The 22,456-nt window shown below is 39.1% G+C and overlaps 2 protein-coding genes across 2 annotated transcripts in view; one reads left to right on the forward strand and one right to left on the reverse strand.

The window, feature by feature from the left end:
* Nucleotides 1-2,682: 2,682 nt before the first annotated feature.
* Nucleotides 2,683-5,203, forward strand: ssna1 (Sjogren syndrome nuclear autoantigen 1). The gene is made up of 3 exons (XM_079658765.1): nucleotides 2,683-3,012; nucleotides 3,844-4,043; nucleotides 4,977-5,203. The coding sequence occupies exons 1-3, from the start codon at nucleotides 2,961-2,963 to the stop codon at nucleotides 5,067-5,069; spliced, it is 345 nt and encodes a 114-aa protein (XP_079514891.1). The 5' UTR covers nucleotides 2,683-2,960; the 3' UTR covers nucleotides 5,070-5,203.
* An 81-nt stretch (nucleotides 5,204-5,284) lies between these two features.
* The window catches only part of tprn (taperin), a 29,268-nt gene continuing 12,096 nt past the window's right edge, over nucleotides 5,285-22,456 (reverse strand). Inside the window, exons 2-4 of the mRNA XM_079658759.1 lie at nucleotides 10,940-11,147; nucleotides 9,143-9,267; nucleotides 5,285-8,552 (exon numbers count right to left, since the gene is read on the reverse strand). Coding sequence (XP_079514885.1) covers nucleotides 8,490-8,552; nucleotides 9,143-9,267; nucleotides 10,940-11,147 — 396 coding nt within the window. The 3' untranslated portion in view covers nucleotides 5,285-8,489. The remainder of the gene's footprint in view (nucleotides 8,553-9,142; nucleotides 9,268-10,939; nucleotides 11,148-22,456) is intronic.

Below are 22,456 nucleotides of genomic sequence, written 5' to 3' on the forward strand. Positions count from 1 at the left end.
ACAATAAATTACAAGAACAAATATGTGTTAATGTTATAATGTATAATAATAATAATAATAATAATAATAACTAGAGAATGCAATTCCTGAAGAAATTGCTAGTGGGAATGCTTTATGCTGAAAAGCTGACGCTGAATTGCTATGCTGAAATGTAATGTGTAAGAAGAAGTGAAGAATTTAGATTGAAATGATACATGAACACTGTTTGTGTGATGAGAGAAGAAAAGAAAGTAAAAAGGCTTGGAAAAGCAGCAGAATATTTGAAATGCAAACTTTTGAACTAACTTGAAGCCATAATGCTTAGATGTGTTGATGGCTGCATCGTTACCAAACCTGTGAAGTTTTGGCCCGTTTGGAGCATTTTCACTGAAGTTATGAAAAAACCGTGTTTCATGGCAAGCATTGGGTTGCCATGGCAGCGGCATTTGAAGAAATCTCAAAACTGTCCCATATATGTCTTCACGGCTGGAGTGTTAGCACACATGTGAAGTTTGAGCACTTTTTGAATATTTTCATAGGAGTTAATGTATAGCGACATCGTCTTTTATGGCGACGGCATATGATGACACCCCCATAATTGTCGTAGAGCTGTTGAGGGCAGGACCATTTAGCATTATCTGAAGTCTGCTGCCAGCATGTCAGTTGGAGTTATGACATCATCGTGTTCCATGACACAGGTGTTTATATTTGAGCTAACGAGGTGGCCAGAGATTAGAGGTTTCCATTGTTCTGAATGAGAGATAAACCTCTTACATGTATTTGTTGAAGAACCGTAACAGATATCGGTGAAATTTCAAAGCGTGAGGCATCTCAAGGACCTTGAGTATCTGAAGTGTGCTTTTTGTGTACTTTCGGGTCAATAATGTGGCCTTTTTGGCAGATTAACTAAAGGTATGCGGCTGCTACCCTGAGGAAATATCAGCCTGAAATTACAATGGGCTTTAATGGAGACATGTTGAACGTTTTTGTCACTTCATGCCCTCAAGAGGCATTTTGTTTAATTATTTGTCATTTTTCAAGCTACGAGATGTTTTCCTACGTTTGTCATGAAAAAGAATGTCTCAGGAATGTAGGGTTTGGGAATTGCAGTTTAAAAAAAATTATGAAGGCAAATTTCAAGATTTCCTACACTCTAGCTGCGACATCACCCACTCTAGTTAATGTTAAAATCTGAAGAAGGAAGGCCTCTGTACCAAGGTCTGAACAATGTTTAATATCTCTAAAAGTAAGAATCAGATTTAAAAGTTGTGTTACACGAATAATGTCAGAAAGATGTGTAACATTTTAAAGTTGGAATGAGGTTTCTGAGTGAAAGTATGAATGAACAGTTAGCAGTTGAATTTGCATGAAGATTTGTTGAAGTCTGAAGAATTTCTCCATTGACTTCAATGGTTAAAAATGTGATGAATTATGGGATGTATCTCTGGAATTATGAACATTATGAATGAAACAAGTAATAGCAATCGATTCCCGACCGAGCTGAACCTTTTGATGTTTGAGCAGAGTTTCTGCGATGTTCAATGCGGGAGGAGAAGACCGGCAAAATAAAGTATGGAATAATAAGAAAATAAAGAATTTTGTGCGTCGAAGAACAGATGGAATGCTGTTAACAGCATTCCCACTAAATAATAATAAGTCTTCACTGAATAACCAATTTCAGATGTTTGGCTTCCTCTCCTCATCTGTGGTTAGGCCTGATGCCTGTTTCATTTCCTCTATTTCTTCAGTTCTTCAAGACTGCAATGAATTTATCTTTGTAAAATACATTTGTAAACATATTGGAGTCATTTTTCTCAGTTATTTGAGATTATATATGCATCTATGAACAAACACATAGTTGACCTCAAATACATTGAATGCAGTCTAGGAAATATTCATTCACATACATGTTCATATTGAAAAGAAAAAGGGAGAATAACTGGCTTCTAACCATGTAGAAGGAATTATTATCTGTAGCCTATACACACAGTAATGAGTTATGGGCAGTAGCCTTATAGAAAGTTATTAATGACTCTCAACTCGATCAGCTGCAACATTTAAGTTAGATATACATTAATGCATCAATAATAAACAAAATACAATTATTTTTTCAAAAATGTGTATTTGTACTTTCACAAAAATAGACATTGTAATGCCTGACTTGGATACATATTCAATAATGTGATATCATATCAGAGTAATTCTTCCACTATGTCTATTACAAACAAATACAATTGCCTTGACGTAATACCTTACCGCAGTGTAATATCAATTTAAGTGTTCAAATGTCCTATATTCTGGTCGCCATTAATACACAGGTGAGGGTCTAAGTTATCTTTACGCAGACACATAACAAATGAATTTCCGGTCGTTGAATGCAGTTGGGTTTGCTGTTTATTGAGAGTTGTTAGAAATGACAATACCAAGGTTGATGAGTTGTGGTAGCTGTGAGCATCTGTCTGCTTAGAACACTTTGCTCTCTCTATTCCTGTGTCCTGTGCTTTTTCCAGTAACCTATGACCCTATTTATACACCCTGCGCCGACAACAAACACAAACGGCTCCTACATACAGTATAATAACTATCCATAGACTGTACATAAAGGAATTATTTTACTACTAGACAATATTCACAGAATGGTCAGAAGGGGGCGCTAGGGACGCAGCACCTAAATATAATAAGACGAAGAAGAACGAAGAAGAAGAATCATGAAGTGAGGAAGAAGCAGAAGAAGAAGAACTGCCGGGTACTTCAGTTGTCCGGGAAACCCGCCTCGTAACCCGCCTTTGAACGCTTTTCTGCGGATAGGCGCTTTTTCTATGCGGATACATTTGTGAACCTGGGCGGATTTCACTCAGTGAAACATATGATAACCTTTGGGACACGAGAAATAAGATATACAGTGTTTAACATTAGCATAATAAGCGGTGTGTAGCCGCGGTTGAAGCTTATAGTCAGGCGGACTAAAGCTGAAATCCAACATGAGCCAACAAGCTGCGGCTCTGCAGAACTACAACAATGAACTAGTCAAGTGTAAGTGATTTATTCATCTTTTTAATAATTCTAAATACTTATGTGTGGGATATACACTAGTCGTTTTTGAAACAACGTGATGCTGGTGACAGTTTTGACGTTGTGCAGAATTCGGAAATGCATCTCAGAGCAGGTTTCACATGTAAATATCACTTTAGGTCCAAATAACTCACTTTGTAGTTTCAAACGTGTTCAGTTTTCTCTTCTCCTTGAACTGTTCTTGAAGCTTCTTTGACTGGATAGTGCTCTCCAATCTGATTAACCGTTCCAGATTATGTTCTTCTCCGAGACCTGGAGATCAACCTTTAACCTCTTGCAATCCCAATAGTGCAACTGAGGGCTTAAATATATCATTTTATGACGTGGAGCAGGTTTTAAAAGGGTGTTATGTGTCGATCACCCACCTAAAAACACAAACAAATGTGTTTTTAGTTGAGAAAAACTTATGACTGAAGTAAAACGGGCCACCTGTCAGATGCTGGTTGCAAAACACCAGGCATGTTACACACTTTCTGATTGGTTCAAATCTTGCATTGTTATGCATTGCATATAATGAGATATCAATAAAATATGTAATTTAACGTGATTCAAACAGGGGACATCCGTTAACTTAATGATATAAAATGGGTAAATAAAGGAAAAACACTCAAGGTAACTCTAAAAGAAAAAGAAAACCATATTGTTGATGAACCTGCTACTATATAATAAACCATTATGCTAAAATTCTTTGTGTGATTTAGCATTAAAAACCTCGTAATCATGCAGGATGGTTTGTCACTAAGCTGATCCAGTGAGTCTCTGCTGTAATAACCCTTCTTTTGTCTCCGTCAGGTATGGAGGACCTGTGCTCCAAGCGGGAGGAGTTGAACCGTCAGATCACGCAGGAGGAGGTGGAGAAGGATCGTCTGCAGCACGACGTCCGCGTCCTCACAGAGAAACTGAGCCGAGTCAACGAGAGCCTGGCTCACAGACTCGCCGCCCGCGCCAACTTCGACCAGACCATCGCAGAGACCCAGGCTGCGTACACCAAGGTGTGTGTGGGGACCAAATACTCTATCGTGGTGACTGATCTACATATGTTTCTTGTTGAGCAGCACTGAACATGCAGAAACAATCCTTATGTCAATATCTATATATTTGTTTTTAAGATAGACAAATATATTAGTTCTTTTAGCTACTTGTGAAACAGTGAATGTGTAATTGATAAGTAATAATTGACCAAAACATTGTTATAAAAGGTTGATATTCCCTTGGGTTTTATCTTTTCTTCTAGCTCAGTCTTTTAAAAAATCACATTTGAAGTTGAAGGGAAATATGTTCTTTAAAGACGAATCGTCAGGTTTTTTTTCCCACTTCATAGAAAAACCAGTCCCCAAAGTATGCGTTTGGTTATATCAGAAATTAAATAAATACTTTCATACAGTATAATGCACATCTGTGGAGCTTGTCTTGTCGGTTTTAGAGCTGTAATGATGATACATTGATGATTTAATCATAAACGATCATCAAATAAATGAGTTTAAAGCAACAATCCCACATACTTGCTGTTTTCAGCCTTCCAAATATGGACATTTTCTGCTTATCCATGTTTCCTTTTATTGTAAATTGAATATTTTGCTAGTTTAGCCTTAGCAAATACAATGTACTGTCAATCTGAGTCCCCCAGTCTGGGAAACAATTACCCTCACAATGTTCACATGTTTATTGCTTACAGGCTTATACCGACTGCTGTCTTTCAGTACGCAATTATTTTTTCCGTTGTCCTTGTTCAGCAGTTTCATCTCCCCACTTACTGATGCTGAACTCCCTGCGCTCTCCCACTAATCACTGCAAAGAAACACAGAGCTGCTCTTATTAAAGAACAACAAGCAGTGCCTGGGCCCCTTCTTAATGACGTTTACAGTATATAGCACACTACCTGTACGTATCTACAGAATATTTAATGTTCTTTCTTCCACCTATAGATCTTGGAGAGCTCCCACTCTCTCCTGAGCGTCCTGAAGCAGGAGACAGGAAACCTGAGTAAAGCCACAGAGCCTCGGAGGAAGGATCACTAGTGGCCAGGAAAGGTCAACAAACTCTCTTTTGGACCACAACAGCACTTTTAACTTTATACTCCTCTTTGGACCCTTCATGAAACATCAAATTGATTTATTGTCATACTTATTCTAATAAATGTTTCTTATCACTCCCATGTCTCTTCCTTATTGGCAAAACCCAACTCACGATTAGTAGCAAATATGTTGTTCCCCAGGAAGGAAAAGGACACGTATTTACATTTGTTCAAGTGTTCTATTTATTGAGCTTTCATTTGTACAAGTATGACATCACGTTTTTGTTTTATTTGCCCAAATCGTTGACAGTAATTACAGTAAGCACATCTGCTGCGATGGAGATTTACAGACGAGGGGGGAAAAGTAAACGAGAAGATGGAGAAGCTTCTACCACAGAGGCGCTACAGTGTGACCAACAAACTGCTCAGGAGGCAAACACATGTACACTTCAGAAGTTCCATTAGTGGTCAAAAGAAAACTCCTCGCCGGGATTATTTTAGACGATCAGTGGGGATTCCCAAAATCCACTTCCTTCAGTCCAAGGAAAGTTTCCCACAATAAGTGGACGTCCTCTTTTGGGTGTTGGACATTGAAGGCAGCAGTCAGCACAGATGGATCCACAGGTGTGTCGTCATGTGATTTAGCACCACAGCAGGTCCAAGTGAGGCCAAATTCAATGTAAAGAACCATACCAGTGTGTTTACAGATCATGTGACCACTTTGGCTGATTGTTTCCTCCCTTGATTCAAGCAGCCATTGGTTTCCATTCATTTCCTCGTGGTATGAACATGTAATAGACTTCTGAGTTGTGGAATCCATCAACCAGAACATCAAGTCTGCATTGAGTTTTGACAGTTACACTTAAGTGACCCTACATTATGCTAATGATTGATAGTAATGTTGTTGAAGGGCAGGATATTGAACGTTAACATAATTTTGTGAAGGATTGGAATATGTCTTTGGCATTGAGTAAAGAGAACAGAATGCTTATTCAGATTCCTCATCTTGTTTCAAGATCATTTGTCATTCTTGCATACCCAAGGGCGAAACAACATGGAGAACATTCTTGATGAATGGAAGTAAATGGAAGCCAAGTTTCTATATCAAAACACTTTTTTACAAACTCAAAAAACTTGAGTTTGAAACCTTGCTTTTAAAAATACTTGCCCAAAAACAGTCCTCGCACAGAGACAATGCTCACCTTCACGAGTTAAGAGACAGTTGTTTATGAGGCAGTGTCTTTAATCTGATGTTTTTGATATAGTCACCTTTTGTTGAACACGGCCCGTTAACTTTTAATTCATTAAGATTTTCTCATGTTTTGGACTTTTTGTCATCAAGAATTCAATTTTAAACAAGTTGATATTTTGTTGGGGTTATACTTTTAAGCCTCTAGTAGATTTTCATACCGTATAAAATAGAGTGGAAATCAATCGGTTAAGAAATACATTCAAACTCTTAAACCACAGTCGCACGGTTTGCTCAATAGTGAAGTATATGGGATTTGAAATAAAATGGGCTAAAACTTGCAAAATCACTGGTATGGTCTTTGAATGATCAGCTCAACTGACCAAAAAACAGATTTGAGGCCAAACATGAGGCCCTCATCTGTGTGGATCGCTACAGTTTGTGTTCCGAGAGACAAGGACGACAATCATAAGACTTGATGTTGCAAGGCTGCGGCAAACAGAGTAAAACGAGTGGTCATGGCATTCATCGGCAGTGCATTCATCGCATCCAATTGAAGAGTTGCATTCCAATTCTATTCTAAAAATGTTTTCTGCCTTACCCATGTACCGTATCTCACATACAATCACTGGGTGCAGAATAACAGGTGTAAAAAGTGGCTTTTGTTTGGAAACAAAACTCTTCAACTAGACTTCTTTAAAGTGCACATATCCTCTGTGGCCTTCTCATGAGGTGCAAAACAAGGCTAAAAGCAAGACAGTGCAAAGACATTAAACATCCAAGACTCCAGACAAAACAGAATTCCTACAATTCCTCAGACAAAGACCCTAACGTCTCCTAACAGCACAAACCTTCGAGGGCTGAAAACAAATGTCATCTGATTGGAGAAATGAAAGAAAAAGGACGAGAGTAAGAAATGAATCTTATGAAAACTGTACAACAATACTGGCCGAGGGACGGGAGCGGAACGAATGTGAGGCCGTTACAGCAACACTTTAATCACTTGGCATTATGCGTTAAAAAAATCTGGAAACATGGTGCATTCTTATATATAAAAAACAATCTTAATTAAAAAAAAAATCATTTCATATCCTTTCAAAACACACTCGCTCTCACAAACATGCCATATTATGAATGATCATAAGGACCGATTTCTTCCTCCGTGGAATGTGAAAGTACATGAGGTCCGACTGAAAAACAAACAAAAAAACGTCCGTCCGCACCGGCAGATATCTTTACAAAAGTGGTTTTGTACACGAGCAGGTCTCTGACATGCAAACTTCAACTGTAAGCGGGGAATAAATACACGAGAAGCCAGGATAAAAAGTTGGCCAACAGCTTTTTTTAAACGGGATGCAGACACCTTGATATACGGAAACATTCTACAGTATGATGATCTTCATTTCGTCACCGGACGTACAGACATTATTGGCCAAGGTCACTTTTTTTCAAGCGTGTAATCATGGGGTGCATAATTCCCCTACCTCGTCACGAATGGGGGAAAATGTGTTGAAGTTTGCTTGCTGTTAAGACTCTTCTGCTGCAGCTTCAATACAGCATAGTTTGCCAGAAGACATACAAAAACTCAAAAGGCATACGGAAGCTTTACAGTACAACCAAGCTTGTTGGCTGAAATCAACACATGCAGGTACAAAAACAAAACAATTGTGGCACCCTTTCGCAATTTTTTTGTGTTTGAGTGTGCCGGCGATCTACACAAGCAGACGCGTCCTCCACGTCCTAAATGACATGTTTCCATGCTAACACTGTTCCCGTGGCGACACCTACATGTGGGCACTGGCGGCCTCCTGTTCTCTGTAAGGAGTTTGGTCCCTTGCTTTTAAGCTCCCAAAAACCGGAGGCAAACGTTGAAGACTTGGAAGCAGATAATGACGGGGGACGGGGGACGGGGGGGTTTGGAGAGGCCAGTCTAGATAGATTTCAAGCAATTTTGTGAGGGACGATGAGGACAGATCAACCGTCCGGGATCGCAGGATAAAGACAGTCCAGCTGCTTTGTTTTTTCAATGTGTTTGGTCAGGAGGAAAGTGGGAATCGAAACCTGGCAAATCTGCTCTGATATGCGGTTGATAACGTGGCATGTGGCGGTTCCGTGGCAGGAAATCAGCCCAAAAACAGAATAACTAAATACTGTGTTGCCCTACGAGATCAGGACGATGTGCTTAGAGGCTGGTCCCAAAGCTGTGATGCTACTGGACAGCTGTTGGTCCGCTGATCAGAAGTAAAGAGCCGGCTCGCTGCTGTAGTCCGACAGAGAGGAGCTGTCTGCGGGGGTCAGCTGAGGAGGAGAGATATCATGTTGTCATTATTTTAAACCTTTTAATATTCCTTTTTTACGGCAATATACTGATACAACTCTCTGCTATATAACATGTGCAATATCATTATTATTAATAATGTTCTATAATAACGTGCAATTACGTATCTGCCACTACGTTTTGTTGCACTACTCAATACGGCTCGTCACTGTACAGTTTGACATTCATTCTTTGACTGTCTATGTTTCTTTAACTGCTCTTTTCACTGCACTGATAGTGCACAGTCATTTTATTATGCTGCTGTGTGTATTATATTTTTGGAACTCTGGCACAACAATTTCCTTCGGGATAAATAAAGTCCTATCTTATCTTATCTCTTATCTTACATAGAAATGTATTGAAGTGGTCGTCTTACAATATACTTGACTGTTAAGTGAGACACCGTTTATTTAGTCAGAGGCTTTGAGTTTTGTGTGATTTTAATTATTTTTGGAAGTTCAACCTCAGAACTTAATATAAGATTACCTGTAAAATGACAGACCCTTAAGGAGGAAAATGTCCCCAGTATTGTCTTAATGATTAAATTGTTATATTGAAACCCCTCTCTCACCATCACTTCCTCCGTCATCTGAGTCGTCTGGGAGCCGTTCTCCTCCTGGTAAACACTGTCCTCATGTTTGTGCTCCTGCCAGGCGCTGAAGTCCACAGAGTGCTTGGGAATGTAGCTCGAAAGGTCTGGACACAGCAATAAGACATGATGTGTTACTGACACGTTGTTGTTGTTGTTGTTGTTGCCTCTGTTAAAACCTCATTTATATTAATGTGTTGGAGAAATGAACATTTAATGATATTATTGAGTCATTTTTTCCGGATAGAGAATGAAAATGGAAACAGAAATGGCTCTGAAACTGTATCACACACTTTTTATTAAATGTTGTTCACACTTTGTCCAGTAGAGGTCTCTGTCATCATATCTGATGTTGTGTGTGGGAGGGATGCTGCTATAATAAAGAAGACAAGAAGCAGTGTCCTCATCAGACTACTTCTTGTTTCCCTGTTTCTATTACTTTACTCAGAAGCAAACATTTATTTCACAACATCTCCTTATAACACCTTTACAATGCAGGTGCTAACGGACGGGCTGCTTCATGTAAACTCACTACAAATTATAATAAAATAAAACAGTATCTGTGTTTACCTATTGCAAGATCCAACATATCTATCATCAAACCATTTAGGAGTGGTGTCATTTAAGTTTCCAATGCCGGCTTGCGTATCTTTTTATTTGGTCATTATTAGCCATAACTGGTAGTTAGGGGGTAAATAATACATCTTGATTTCATCCCTCATAAAACTGAAGTGACTTATTGGTTGTTTGTCTGGTAAACACAACATGTCCCCAACTGACCTTCCATCATATTATTATTACTATTGTTATGTCTCTGGGTCAGAATAAAGGTACAATATAATGTTGTTTTGCTGCACATTTCTCCTTCAGATGTTGTTGATCGTGCTGTCTGGTTATTTTGGTTCTTCTTTATCTATTTTTACCACTGTATAAAATTGTCCTATCCATATTTTGTCTTGCTAGTGCTTCTGATTTTATATTTCCTAACTACTACATCCTCAAAGGAGGTAATGTTTTTAGCTTGTTTCTCAGCGGGATTATGGAAAAAACACTGGCCTGATTTTCACGAAACTTGGGCATAAGCCTAGAAATAACCATTAACATTTCGGAGCCTACACCAATCACGATGCAGATAGACAATTATTCTTCCTTTTCATTAACATTGCGAGATATGCTATGTCTTGGTGGAGGTTTGAGCTCTCCGAGTGCCCCTTCTGTTGTTTTTACTTGATCTAATCTGTACCAGAAGTTTTCTTTTTTAAACACAATTTGTATTTATACCCATAGAAAGATGAAAGCTGGTGGGATGTCAAAAAGGGAAATTATGAATCCTCTGAGGAGCATGAATGTGCTTAAATGTAATAACAATGATGCCAGCAAATGTAGATGTTTGTGTATAACAAGTAGAACTTTCAGAGAGTTACCAGTTAAAACTTGTTATAGGGTTCACCCTCTGTGGACCATGATAATCAGCACGGACATTAAAGAGTCACTTGGCCATGGGACTTCAAGATAGCTTGTTGTGGACTAGCTTTAGAAAATTAGAATATAGAAATAGAGAGTTTTGCTTGATAGGTAAATTGAGAGGGCTGCCAAATTCATTAGGGATCATCCTATGGGGACCATGAATATTTCTATTCGCAGGAAATTTCCCAGCAACTTGTCCCAAAGCTGTGGGGATTTCTAGACCAAAGTGTTGGACAGAAGATAGACAATTTTATTCTGCTAAAACTCGACATCTAACCTGCACGTCTACCACAAAAACATCAAATGACTCACCATTACTGTTGTTGGTGTGCGTTGGGGAGATGGAGAAGCTGGGTCGGGGGATGTGGATGCGTCCCACCATGCTCGGCTGCTCGTCAGACACCTTCTCATCGCGCATCTCGTCCTCGTCTTCGTCCTCGTCCCCACTGTCCCATGCGCCGTTCTCCGACGGATACTCATACGTACTCTGGAGACTCGACTCATTGAATGAGATCTTGAGCTGCGGAAGACACAATCAGAGAAAGGAGAATTAGCGATTATCTATCAAAGTCAAAACCACTTTGATTTGGCAATATTCTTTTTTTGTAGTGAGAAATGTTTTGTCCTAATGATGAAAAACAACATTGAGAGAAACAAATAAAAATAGGTTAATAACATATTTTTTGTGTTGGAGACACATGGCGACACTAATATCCCCTGCCCCATTTTATTTTCTCTTCATTGACACCTTGATAAAGAAAATAAAAACTGTGACTGGCACAACTAAACTTGGGCTGGTGCCTCTTCATGATGTGGAGCGAGTATTTCATTTTCTCTTAAAATGTAGTTGGCTGAAAATAACAAAATGAGACAATAAGGTTCAGTTTTTCCTGATGAGAAAAGCTGTTTTCACTCAATTATTATCCCCCCCCAAACTTTGGTTAGTTTACACAGGGCAGGAGGAGACCAAGGCAATCCTCAAACTTGGTATAGTGACCTCAAAATTCACATTTAAAAAAACCTTAATTAGCCCTATTATTCATTTTGGTGTTTTCCCGTTTCCTGTATTGTGTAAAAATAAGGTTTTGTCCCAAAGTTCACGCCAGAACTTCAGAACATAATGACATCACTATGTTACACTTATGCTTTTATTGGCTAGCATCCAACACATTGTATGTAACAGGCAAAAGGGGCGGGACATTTCTAAGAGGTTGACCAATCACAACAGAGCCTGCCAGCCAACCAATCAGAGCAGACTGGGCTCTGGTTTCAGACAGAGCGTGAAAAGAGGGCAGTATGAAACAAATAAAGACCTTTTTGAACATTAAAGCATGGAAACATGTCACAGTAAAGGCACAGAATACAATAATGAACCTGAACATGAGCACAATATGTCCTCTTAATTCACCAGCGTTTTCTAGGGCTCTCAACAATCTTTTGGTCTTCATCAGCAGCTGGCATTTGCTCAATTTTACATTCATTATATAACAATGTAAACATATGTACTCATATAGAAGCACTGTTATCACTTGACTAAAGTTCAATACCCATGTCATGTGATGACTACTCCATCCACTGAAGATGTAGGTGAAGACTCCAGGAAGTTGTGATGTGGACTTTTCAAAGAACAGTTTATACAACACAAACATCACTCCTCTGCATTATACAGCGCAGTAAACATGAACAGGTTATGACTTCCTTATTGCTCTGTAATGAAACCATCTATCTATACTGAACTCTATCACATGTCCCAGACTTTTGCTAACGCTGCAGTAACACCAATTTATCTCAACACCAACTATTAGCTCATAACTTATTCAACGGTGTTTTTAAAATGAGGTGTTTTGGAGAGCCAGCTGCAGTTTGTTTAGGCTGCATGTTCTGAACTTCATGTGTCCTCTAAAGGGGACAGCTGGTGGCCTTGCAGGAGCTCCGACCTGTGATTGGTTGCCTTAGAGGGCTCTCTGTAAGACATGTCTGTTTGGCATCGCTTCAGTGGTTTGCAAACATGGCTCCGTGTGGCGAGACGGGCCCTTGCACTTTGCTTCACCGTGTAATCTGACGTGAACATGGCTACTCTGGCACCAGGGACTTTGTGGTTTTAGCCAGTGAGCACGCTGACTGGCAGTTATTCTCAAAGGGGACATCTTTAGAGGAACAATTTGACAGGTTTTCCGAGAGGTTGGTGCACCAATCGACCTTTTTAAGGATCATTTCTGTAACATTCAAAGAGAAGATGGTCCAAAAAAACGTAGACTTTTTAGCATCTTTGCTCGATTTTGTTCATTGTTCTTAAAGTCAATGGGTGTTTTTAAAGTTTTTATTTTTTTTATGCCTGAAATAAGATCTGTGGCTAACACAAGCGGAAAATATTTTTTACGTTTTACTTTAAAAGAACAGTAAATACCCCTATCGTGAATTTGTAACCTTTTACGTGCTGGGTAGACATGTGGTTGAATCATTTATTGATTGAAAAGCAGTTCCTAAATTAGACTGCAGGTCTTCAGAGCTTTGTTGAGTTTAAACATGCACTTTTGCAAATATTTACGATCCATCTTAAATGATGCTAAGAAGAAAGGCATTTCTATAAAAAAGAAAGCGTAGAGAATCATTGTTTGGTCATGCAACTGTGGTGTAGTTTGCCTTTAGCTTTTTACTTCTGGCTTTTTACTTGAAAACCCATTAAAGCGGGGTTCATTTCTTGCTGAAAGAAATGCATAATCATCAGAAACATGTGTTTGCCAGGGAGCTTATTTTGTGTAATAATCCAAAACCCTAAGGAAAAATTCCATTGGCTTTTCGTTAAGGTAACCAGGACAATGCTCATTTAAAAAAAGTCATCCCTACACCCTTCCATTCTGAATCATAAAAATTATTCCATTAATAGATCTTTATTTTATTTGTGTGTGATTTCATTTGGTTGTGCAGTCATGACTCTCTAGTGGCCCACACAAATCTGATGGATAGTTTCAGAATGACCGCAGATGGTTTCTAATAAGCAAACGCAGCACGATAGCTCATAAAAGCTTTTATTTTTCTCCGCCGAGTTTCCATGGAGATGACAGCCAACACACACACACACATACAACAGTGTGTGTGTGTCCATGTCTTCTCAGCTGATTGCTCTTAACGTATAGTACCTGGCTCCCTCTACTCTGAAGTCCATGATCTAAATCTGCAGTAATCTCCATCACAAGGCCACAGCCAGCAACCAGTCAGGGTTCCCCTTAAAGCCGCAATTTAAAGGTCACCTATTATGCAAAATCCACTTTTTCATGTCTTTTCTACATCAACATGTGTCCCCTCTTTGTAAAGAGACTCTGAAAGATTCAGGAAAAAAGATTCTCTCTCTTTTTGTCCTGATCCATTTCTATAAAAACTTGTCTGAAAATGAGCTGATCAGATTTTGGCCTCTTTATGATGTCATAACGATTTTTTGGCTTCTGTAACCAGGAGCCAATCAGCAACCAAGGTAAATACCAGCGTCTATAGATTATAGACAAGGATCGCTTCATTGAATAGAAAACACTACCCAATGACATAGTCAACAACTCAAATAGATCTAAGCATGTGGCCATAGTGGTTTTCCACCTAGGGTTATACCAGGCTATTTCATTACTATGAAGGCATTATAATTGTTCAAAAATGGATCAGATGCCAAGGCATTTTCTTGTCATATGAAAGAGAAATCGATTCCCAAGGAATAGGGTCTATAGACTGAATAGGAGTGTCTATATCCCGAGGGCCTATAACTTAAAGACGGGGTCTTGAAATGATGGACTATAGATTCCAAATGAATGTTGGTAGATTAAAGACCAGATTTACTGATGAGGTTCTGTTTCAGAACAAGCTCTATAGATTAAAGACAAGGGTATTTAGACTCTTTGTGAGAGTCTTAAGGCTAACGACTTAGACTTGTGATAGCAGAAGTCTTTAAATTGGTGGAGAGTCTATAGTTGCCAGATAAGGCTCTATAGATTCAGAATGAGCTTCTATAGATTTATGAAAACATGATATGGTCTAAGGACAGGTGCCTATGCTTCAGGATTAGGGTAGTTACTATACTAAGGACAAGGGTCCATAGATGACTGATTAAGTATCTATGGATGATGGACAAAGATCTTTGATCGATCCCCAATTTCTCTTCCAACTTTTATGGAATAATTTCCTCCACTGGACCTTCCTTATTGTGCGTTGATGATTTGATAGCTGCCTAATATCTGATTAAGGTTATTAAAAAGTAATTAAAATCCAAACGCAGATAATGATATCAGTAATAAGGCTGTGTTGTTTTGCTTTCAAATGGGTCTTCTTGTCATGTCAGAGGGTAAACTACACGTCACCAGGAAGGAGCTGCCATCCATGGAGGAACTTTACACCCATCGATCCACGAAGAAGGAGGTGGGTTTTGTTTGCCTTGATTTCTTGTTACATATTTAATAAGCTTTATGTGAGCCAGAGATCCAAGATGTCCATTTCCAAAGACTGCTGCTCTGTAATTGTTGGGTACATGACAATGAATAACCTGAAACTTGAGGCGGCAGTGCGGTGTAGGATGAGGGTTTAGAGAACAGTCTGTAAACCCTGTGAACTAAACAAGGGGCCTTTACAAGAGTAACCTTTCAACCAATTACTCACTAATGTTACCTAATGATAAGCACTACTCAGTGTGGGTTTTCCGGGTTATTACACATGTCACAATGCCTACAAACAGTAGTCATTTTACATTTCGTCCTCTAGTTTCTCAAGGTTTGGAAAGGAGGTATTTTAAATAAATACTATCGACCTTTTTTGTACGATAACAAAGATTTCTCAGGGATAATGTCTCGTTATCGGAGAAGATAGGGAGTAGACATAAATGCGATGGTTTGAGAAAGGAAATCATCAAAGTTCCCTCCAATGAAACTAAATTCACTTTTAGTTTTCATTACAAAATATTCCAGATGTAGGTTTCTTTTAATACTGACCAAACTATGAGTAGACAGATCTCACTCTTCAGTCACTGGATTGTCAACCAAACAGCCGGATTAGCTTCCCACATACATATGCCGCCATAGTAACAGATACAGGCTTTGACACTACGTATGTTACCATCCAAACAAAGAGCCTTCAGTCCCAGTAGTGCTTATTTTTAGCCTCAAAACCTGTGTTGAATCTTACACCACAGAAAAAGCATTTTCGTGGTAAACTGCCATCCTGTCTTAGAGGAAGTATCTGGATGACAGAAGCGAGTCTATCAATAAATCACGCTAGCCGCTGGGCTCGTTTCCTCTTCAACTGTCTTTCACTTTTCTTTTTTGTCTCGTCTAGCAGCACTCTTCTCCCAATAGACTACTTTGAAATGCCTTAGTGCATGTCCTCTCTCTTAGTTAGCGGCAGCAAGGATACAACTTATAGAAGGAGAAACAAAAAAATGGGGTTAATAGAACTGGGATCTTTGTGTATCCCAGCCTGCTGCGTTTGTTTGAGCGTCGGCGGTGGGTCTTTTTCATGTCAGTGATAAAAGCCTGCATCATGGAGGCAGAAGTGATTGGTCTTCTGTCCTCGGGCTGTGGGACGAGCCAACAGGGGCCCGAATCAGGCCCACTGTCCTTCTCATTCACCGCAGGGTATTCAGACCGAACTGCGCCAATGACAGGCCACCGACTGGCTCATTATTCTGGTATTGTTTTATTTGTATCAAAGACCGACTGTGTATCACAGTATGTGTGAGTGTGCTTGCTTTAAAATAAATGCAAATCCTTAACATTTAAGAAATCACTATTATATACCCGACGCAGCTTCAGGTTGGAACATTTCTGGCAAATTTTCTGGCTTAATTTAGTAGTGATAGCGAAGAGAAACAGGGAATGCAGGTAAAGAGATTTTGGAAATGAAATGTAGCTTTTATTTTGAGATTGCAATGTCATAATAAAGAATGTCTTACTTTTGTTTTAAGACGTTTTGTAATCAATAAAGCCCTATTTAATATACATTTATTAAATGTCATTGGTCTTGTGTTAAAGCAGCATAAGTAAATTAAAGTAAATATTTGTATTTAATTGCTTTTCATTCGGTAATGGAGCAACTGTCACAAAACCCAATTTCCTCCGAGATAAATAAAGTATCTGATTGTGATTATAACCCAAAAATAAACCCATAATGATTTCCTTTAAAAATATGTAATCGAGTTTTTATTTTAATACCAAAACACCACTATTAATACATATACATGTAATATAATCTAGAACAATATGCCCATTTTTATTATATTTTATTTTATATTTTAAGACTTTAACTTCTTACGTCTATATAAATATTTGTATTTAATTTATTTCTATTTTCATTAGGAAATGGAGCAACTGTCACAAAAATCCAATTTCCTCCGAGATAAATAAAGTATCTGATTGTGATTATAACCCAAAAAGGAAACCCTAATGAACTCATTTTAAAAAAGATGTAATTGATTTTTTTTTTATATTATTAGTAATGATCCACATGAAGCCTGAAGGCAAGAAGGACATGAAAGAAGTAAGAGAAAAGTGTTCACACTAAATGAAATAAATAAATAATTCCTCTTAACAGTTACACCTTTTAGGAAGCTAGATTAATCATTTCTTATTTGCTTTCTCTAAAAATAGGGGTTTTGGAGTGGAATACAAAAGGTAAAGCGCACTTGTTGGGCCTGCGGTTTGCTGCCGAGTCAGAAACTTCTGCAGCAAACCAGACTGAGACATCCGACAGAGGAAGACGCTGAGTTGAGTAAATAACACTGCGTTTCCTTTTAGCTGTTTGCATGTTGTGAATGAGGCACAGGGGAGTCAGACAAAAGGAGAAGTGAGAGAGAGAGGAAGTCAAGAGATGAGATTATGTCTCCATGAATGGACCTCGGCCAACAGGCGAACATAGGAGCAGCGCCAGGAATTTTTTCCAGGCCACCCGGCATGGCGTGTCCTCGTTTGGTGATAAGTGGTTCCTACTGAATGGACACACACAGACACACACAAACAAACACACACAGATAGCTCCCTGGTCGTGCAGCTGATCGTGTTGGACTCTAAACCTGCTGAGGTATAGTGCCGCTGACACACAATAGCGTGGCTCTTGCTAACAACTGAAGGTGCAGCATCTAGTGAGCGTTGTGAACATGATGTGTGTCTGACTGGGTGTGTATCTCTTCAAATGTGTTTCTACATTCATCTTAGTGGGGCCAGATGGCTTAGGGCGTTGTGTGGATGGTCATGTTGGTAATGGGCGTGCACCTGCTCATATACAGCATATAGGCAGGGTTAATGGTTGGTCAATTTTTACTTGTCTATACAATAACTGTTATTTATTAGCAGCTATCAGTTCCACATTGTTACAGTGCATATGTAACTCTCTCACAGATACAGATAATACAGTGCCCAAAAGATATCTAAACAGTCTGTACCTATGATAAGAGTTCACCTCTAGCCAGGTAGATAATACTAGATCAGTATTACAATGAATCTGCTGAGTGGTTTAGCTGCAGCTGCATTAGCAGGAGGGATAATAAAGCCTACATGCATCCAAACAAAGCACGTGGTGTACATCTCCACTGTGCTGGTAAATTAGGATAACTAGTCTGAACCGGAGGACCTCATTTTGGGAGGCTTAGCGTGTCGGGTGGATGATTAGTGATCAGAAGGAGAGGATGTCACATTTCAAAAGTCTTCTCTCTTTTGATCCATTTTTTCTTTTGACCTACATTTAAGACATGATGGAAACTCTTCAAATGAACTTGTAGCTAAACCATTAGAATAAAATAGAAAATCAGACATGTTGGGTACTCACTGTTTGCTTATACTTAGAGAAAATCAGTATCAATTTGATCTCTCTATGATCTAATAGGGCCAAGATGTGTTTTGCCTAGTTTAGCATTAACAGCAGGTGGAAAGTGCTAGAATAGCTTCGTCAGAGATTAACAAATAAGATATTAAAGGTAGGGTAGGTAATGGAGAAACCAGCTCGAGTGCGCTAGAATTTGAAACTACGCAGCCGAAAAAAATCTGCCACTTCCTTACAGAGCCCCTCCTCCAACACACACGAACGTGCACATGACCAATGAGGGCACGAGATAAGTTTGTGGACAGATGGAAGGCTGACAGGCAGGTAGGTCATCCAGTTATTTTAGCCGGGCAGATGTTTGGTCGTGCTTTTTACAGCGCCACGGCTTCCACAGATGACATTTTTTAATGTATTTATTGTCAAAGCATTTAATATATTCATTGCTATCGGGATGTTAACAGCATTCCATGGAATATAACAAAAAAAATGTCTGAAGTGAATTACCTACCCCACCTTTAAGTCTGGGCCAAACCTGTCCGAGGCCCTGCCCTTTATCCCCAAACAGTCACTCAAAGAGACACTAAATCTTAACATGACCACAAAGAAACTTCAAACAACTATAAAGAGAGACAAACATTACATTACATGTTACTTGTTAGACGCTTTTATCCAAAGCGACTTACATACTCAGTACTGTGGGCAATCCCCACAGGAGCAATTTGGGGTGAAGTGTCCCAGGGACACAACGACATGCTGACTGCAGTGGGGTTTGAACCTGTGACCCCCTGATCCCACCACCAACGCTCTATCCACTGTGCCACACGCCAAACAACAAAGAAAGCATCTTAGAAAAGAGACAAGAGTGCATAGGCAACATCTTATATTTTACAACAAACCAGCATGGTAAATACATCTTCATCAATAAAACAAATTCCTTTTGTCATTGCTTTTGTCTTCAACTCAGACACAGAGGTGAATGGGATTTCTACTTGGAAAAGTGACAGTCTTAACATGGACTATTTCTTTGGTAAAACAGACAAAGATGCAATTTTAAAGATAATGAGCCATTCAGCAGGAATGTATGAATACTTTTTAAATGTATTATATAGTTATTTCATTCTGAAATGGAGAGCTGTCACAACACCCAATTTCCACCAAGATAAATAAAGTATTCTGTTTCTGAACTGCTGATGTTTCCTTCTAAGACCATTTCAGGGCTATTTGCAACCAGTTTTAAAAATTGATAACCAAATAAGTGCTTTGGTTTCCGTCAATGGAAACTACTTTTTAACATAGAACTGAAACCAGACCACGCTGCAGACGTGTGTGTGTGTGTGTGTGTGTGTGTGTGTGTGTGTGTGTGTGTGTGTGTGTTCGTGTGTGTGTGTGTGTGTGTGTGTGGGTGTGTGGTCTAGCATTATTAGCTTTGTGGGGACCTAAATCTGTTTACATAGTCACGTGTGGGGACTCACCTCCCTTATGGGGACATAATGGAGGTCTCCATGAGGGCAATCATTCATCTCAGGGTGAAGACTTGGTTAGGGTAAGGGTTAGGAATGTGTTGGTTATGGTTAAGGTTAGGATAAGTCTCCAGAAAATGCATGTAAGTCAATGTAATGTCCCCTGAAGTGATGTATACATGGTATGTGTGTGTGTGCGTGCGTGCGTGCGTGCGTGCGTGCGTGGAGTTGCATGCTCAGTCACAGGCATCTGTTTTTAATGGTGAAGCAAATTAAGTGACTTGACTCAACATCACAAACCAATGGATACAACAGACAGATGAACTTCGATATTATCAGACTGACGTGCAACTCCATAGTGTCATAATTACAGAACTAAAAATAGCAACCACATTTTCAGTTTCTGCGGCCTGGTTGCCTGGTAACCACTTGTTGATCATAGGGCATGGTTATAAGTACAGATGACTCATCTGGTCTATATAGCGGGAAAGAGTCCTGACACCCAGATTTACAATTAACTTGTTTCAACGTTTCTCTGTAATCGTGCTTTTGGTTTGATTCCTGATATAAAGTCTGCGGTTAACAAAAGCTTGAGAGATGTTTAAGTTTTGTTTTATGACATATGACATAAAATATAAAAGAAATGCTTTTCCATGTGTCATAAAAACGGCAATTGCTCTCAAGTGACAAAATAAACAACATCACGCTAAGTATTTTAACATTCACTTTAGCACTTTGTCAATTGGTTTGTTTACGTTGTAATTTTATGAATATAGTATATAAATATATTTTGATTTGTACGCAAATGTGGTTTCTAGGAAATATATATATAAAGAATTGTCAACTATTCTCACCCACTTTCTTCCTTCTAAAAACAAGAGAACAAAGAAAATGTCCTAACCCCTAAATTCCTAGTACCAAGAGTAGCAATTCATTAAACAAATTAGAAGGAATTAGTTTGAAGATGAAAACCTCAAATAAAATATAAAACATGGAGAGAAAAAAACCTTAGAAATCAAGTTTATATCTTTGACAACACACAAAGCAATACTAATAACTCTCCGGTTAAATATGACATTGAGTATACTTATGAGAATGAATGATGTATCTGTTATGTGTTAACTGTGACCTATAAGTATTCCCCTTTGTTTTGTAGGCCCCGTTACCATTATTTATTTAAATCACAAATATATAAAAATAGGAAATAAAAAAAAAAGAATAATAGGTTTAGCCAATGTTATTTAAATAATTAGCTTTCGTTGGTGTAAAAAAGGACACCTAAAATCGTATTCTTTACAGTTATTATGAGTCATTTGTGGAATGTATGCATGGATTCAAGCCTACGAGGTCCATCAAATATCAGTCCTTCAGGCTATCAGTGAACAAAAGTGTGTCAGAGAAAGGTCAGTGCACTCTAGCTAAAACCACAGCACACCTACTGAAACCCCTGCAGCGTTAAAGTAAAAAACGTAGCCTTCATGCTCTTGTGTAGGTGTTGTTCCTCATCACGTGAGATAAAATCATTCCAGCGTTTATGTTGAAACGCTTCCAACTATCCATGATCCCATCGCTGATACAACCGTGGAAAACTACAATCGAGTGTAGGTGGGGCAAGCGAGTGGTGCAACATGTGAAAATCTGTGTTTACACTGCCATGTCTCAAGACTGTGTGAGTCGTAATTGTTGTAATAGTTTGCCCTTTGTAGCCACGTGTGTGTGTTTAAGCCCCTCTGTGTTATCAGGGCTGGATTATCTGACCGATAAGAAACCATGTGGGACGACGAGACACATTTCCAAAACTTGTCCAAGAGCCCCAAAAAACCACATCAGCCTTAAACCAGTGGAGACATTTGAATCCATATTTCATCCCATTTTGCTGATAAGAAGGATCTGGCACAGACTTATGTGACACATTGTATATGTAAGGTGATACCGGCAGGGTGGAGATCGGAACATATCAGTAATACACACACTGTCATTGTGTATAGGGCGTTTAATATGGAAAAACTAGCTTATGGACTGTCAAATAAAAAGGTGTGTCTGAAAGGCCAGTATCAGGACAAAGGATGGGACAGAATCCTACACTGGGTCAGGATCAGAGATATTCTCTGGTGCATCAAACCTCATTGTTAATATAAGGGTTTGTCCATCTTATCTACAATGTATTAACCTTAAGTGAGTGAAGAAGAGCCAATGGGTGTGTCTAACAATGATTCTAAAATGGAGGCGTGTGCCGGTGCAGTGGGTTGTGCGTTGGTGTTCGGATCAGGGGGTCACAGGTTCAAACCCCACTGCAGTCAGCATGTCTTTGTGTCCCTGAGACACTTCACCCCAAATTGCTCCTGTGGGGATTGCCCACAGTATTGAGTATGTAAGTCGCTTTGGATAAAAGTGTCTAACAAGTAACATGTAATGTAAAAAATCCTGAGTTCAACTGGTCAGGAAAGGCTGTCCACTCATTTGGATGTGAACTTTGGGACGGAGATGATCAATGATCAACACAGTTACAGGCACCACATGCTAAAGATCCCAAATATGGTGGATGGTGTGCACATCCAGGACTAAAGCAGCATGAGGAAGT

The sequence above is a fragment of the Notothenia rossii genome (genome assembly GCF_949606895.1).
Source record: "Notothenia rossii genome assembly, chromosome: 11".
Lineage (NCBI taxonomy): Eukaryota > Metazoa > Chordata > Actinopteri > Perciformes > Nototheniidae > Notothenia > Notothenia rossii.

Excerpts from the sequence above, each read along its gene's own strand:
- ssna1 (XM_079658765.1), top strand. The coding sequence starts at position 2,961 with ATGAGCCAACAAGCTGCGGCTCTGCAGAACTACAACAATGAACTAGTC. Across the intron at positions 3,013-3,843 it reads CAACAATGAACTAGTCAAGT|GTATGGAGGACCTGTGCTCC; the intron begins GTAAGTGATTTA and ends TGTCTCCGTCAG. Across the intron at positions 4,044-4,976 it reads CCCAGGCTGCGTACACCAAG|ATCTTGGAGAGCTCCCACTC; the intron begins GTGTGTGTGGGG and ends TTCCACCTATAG.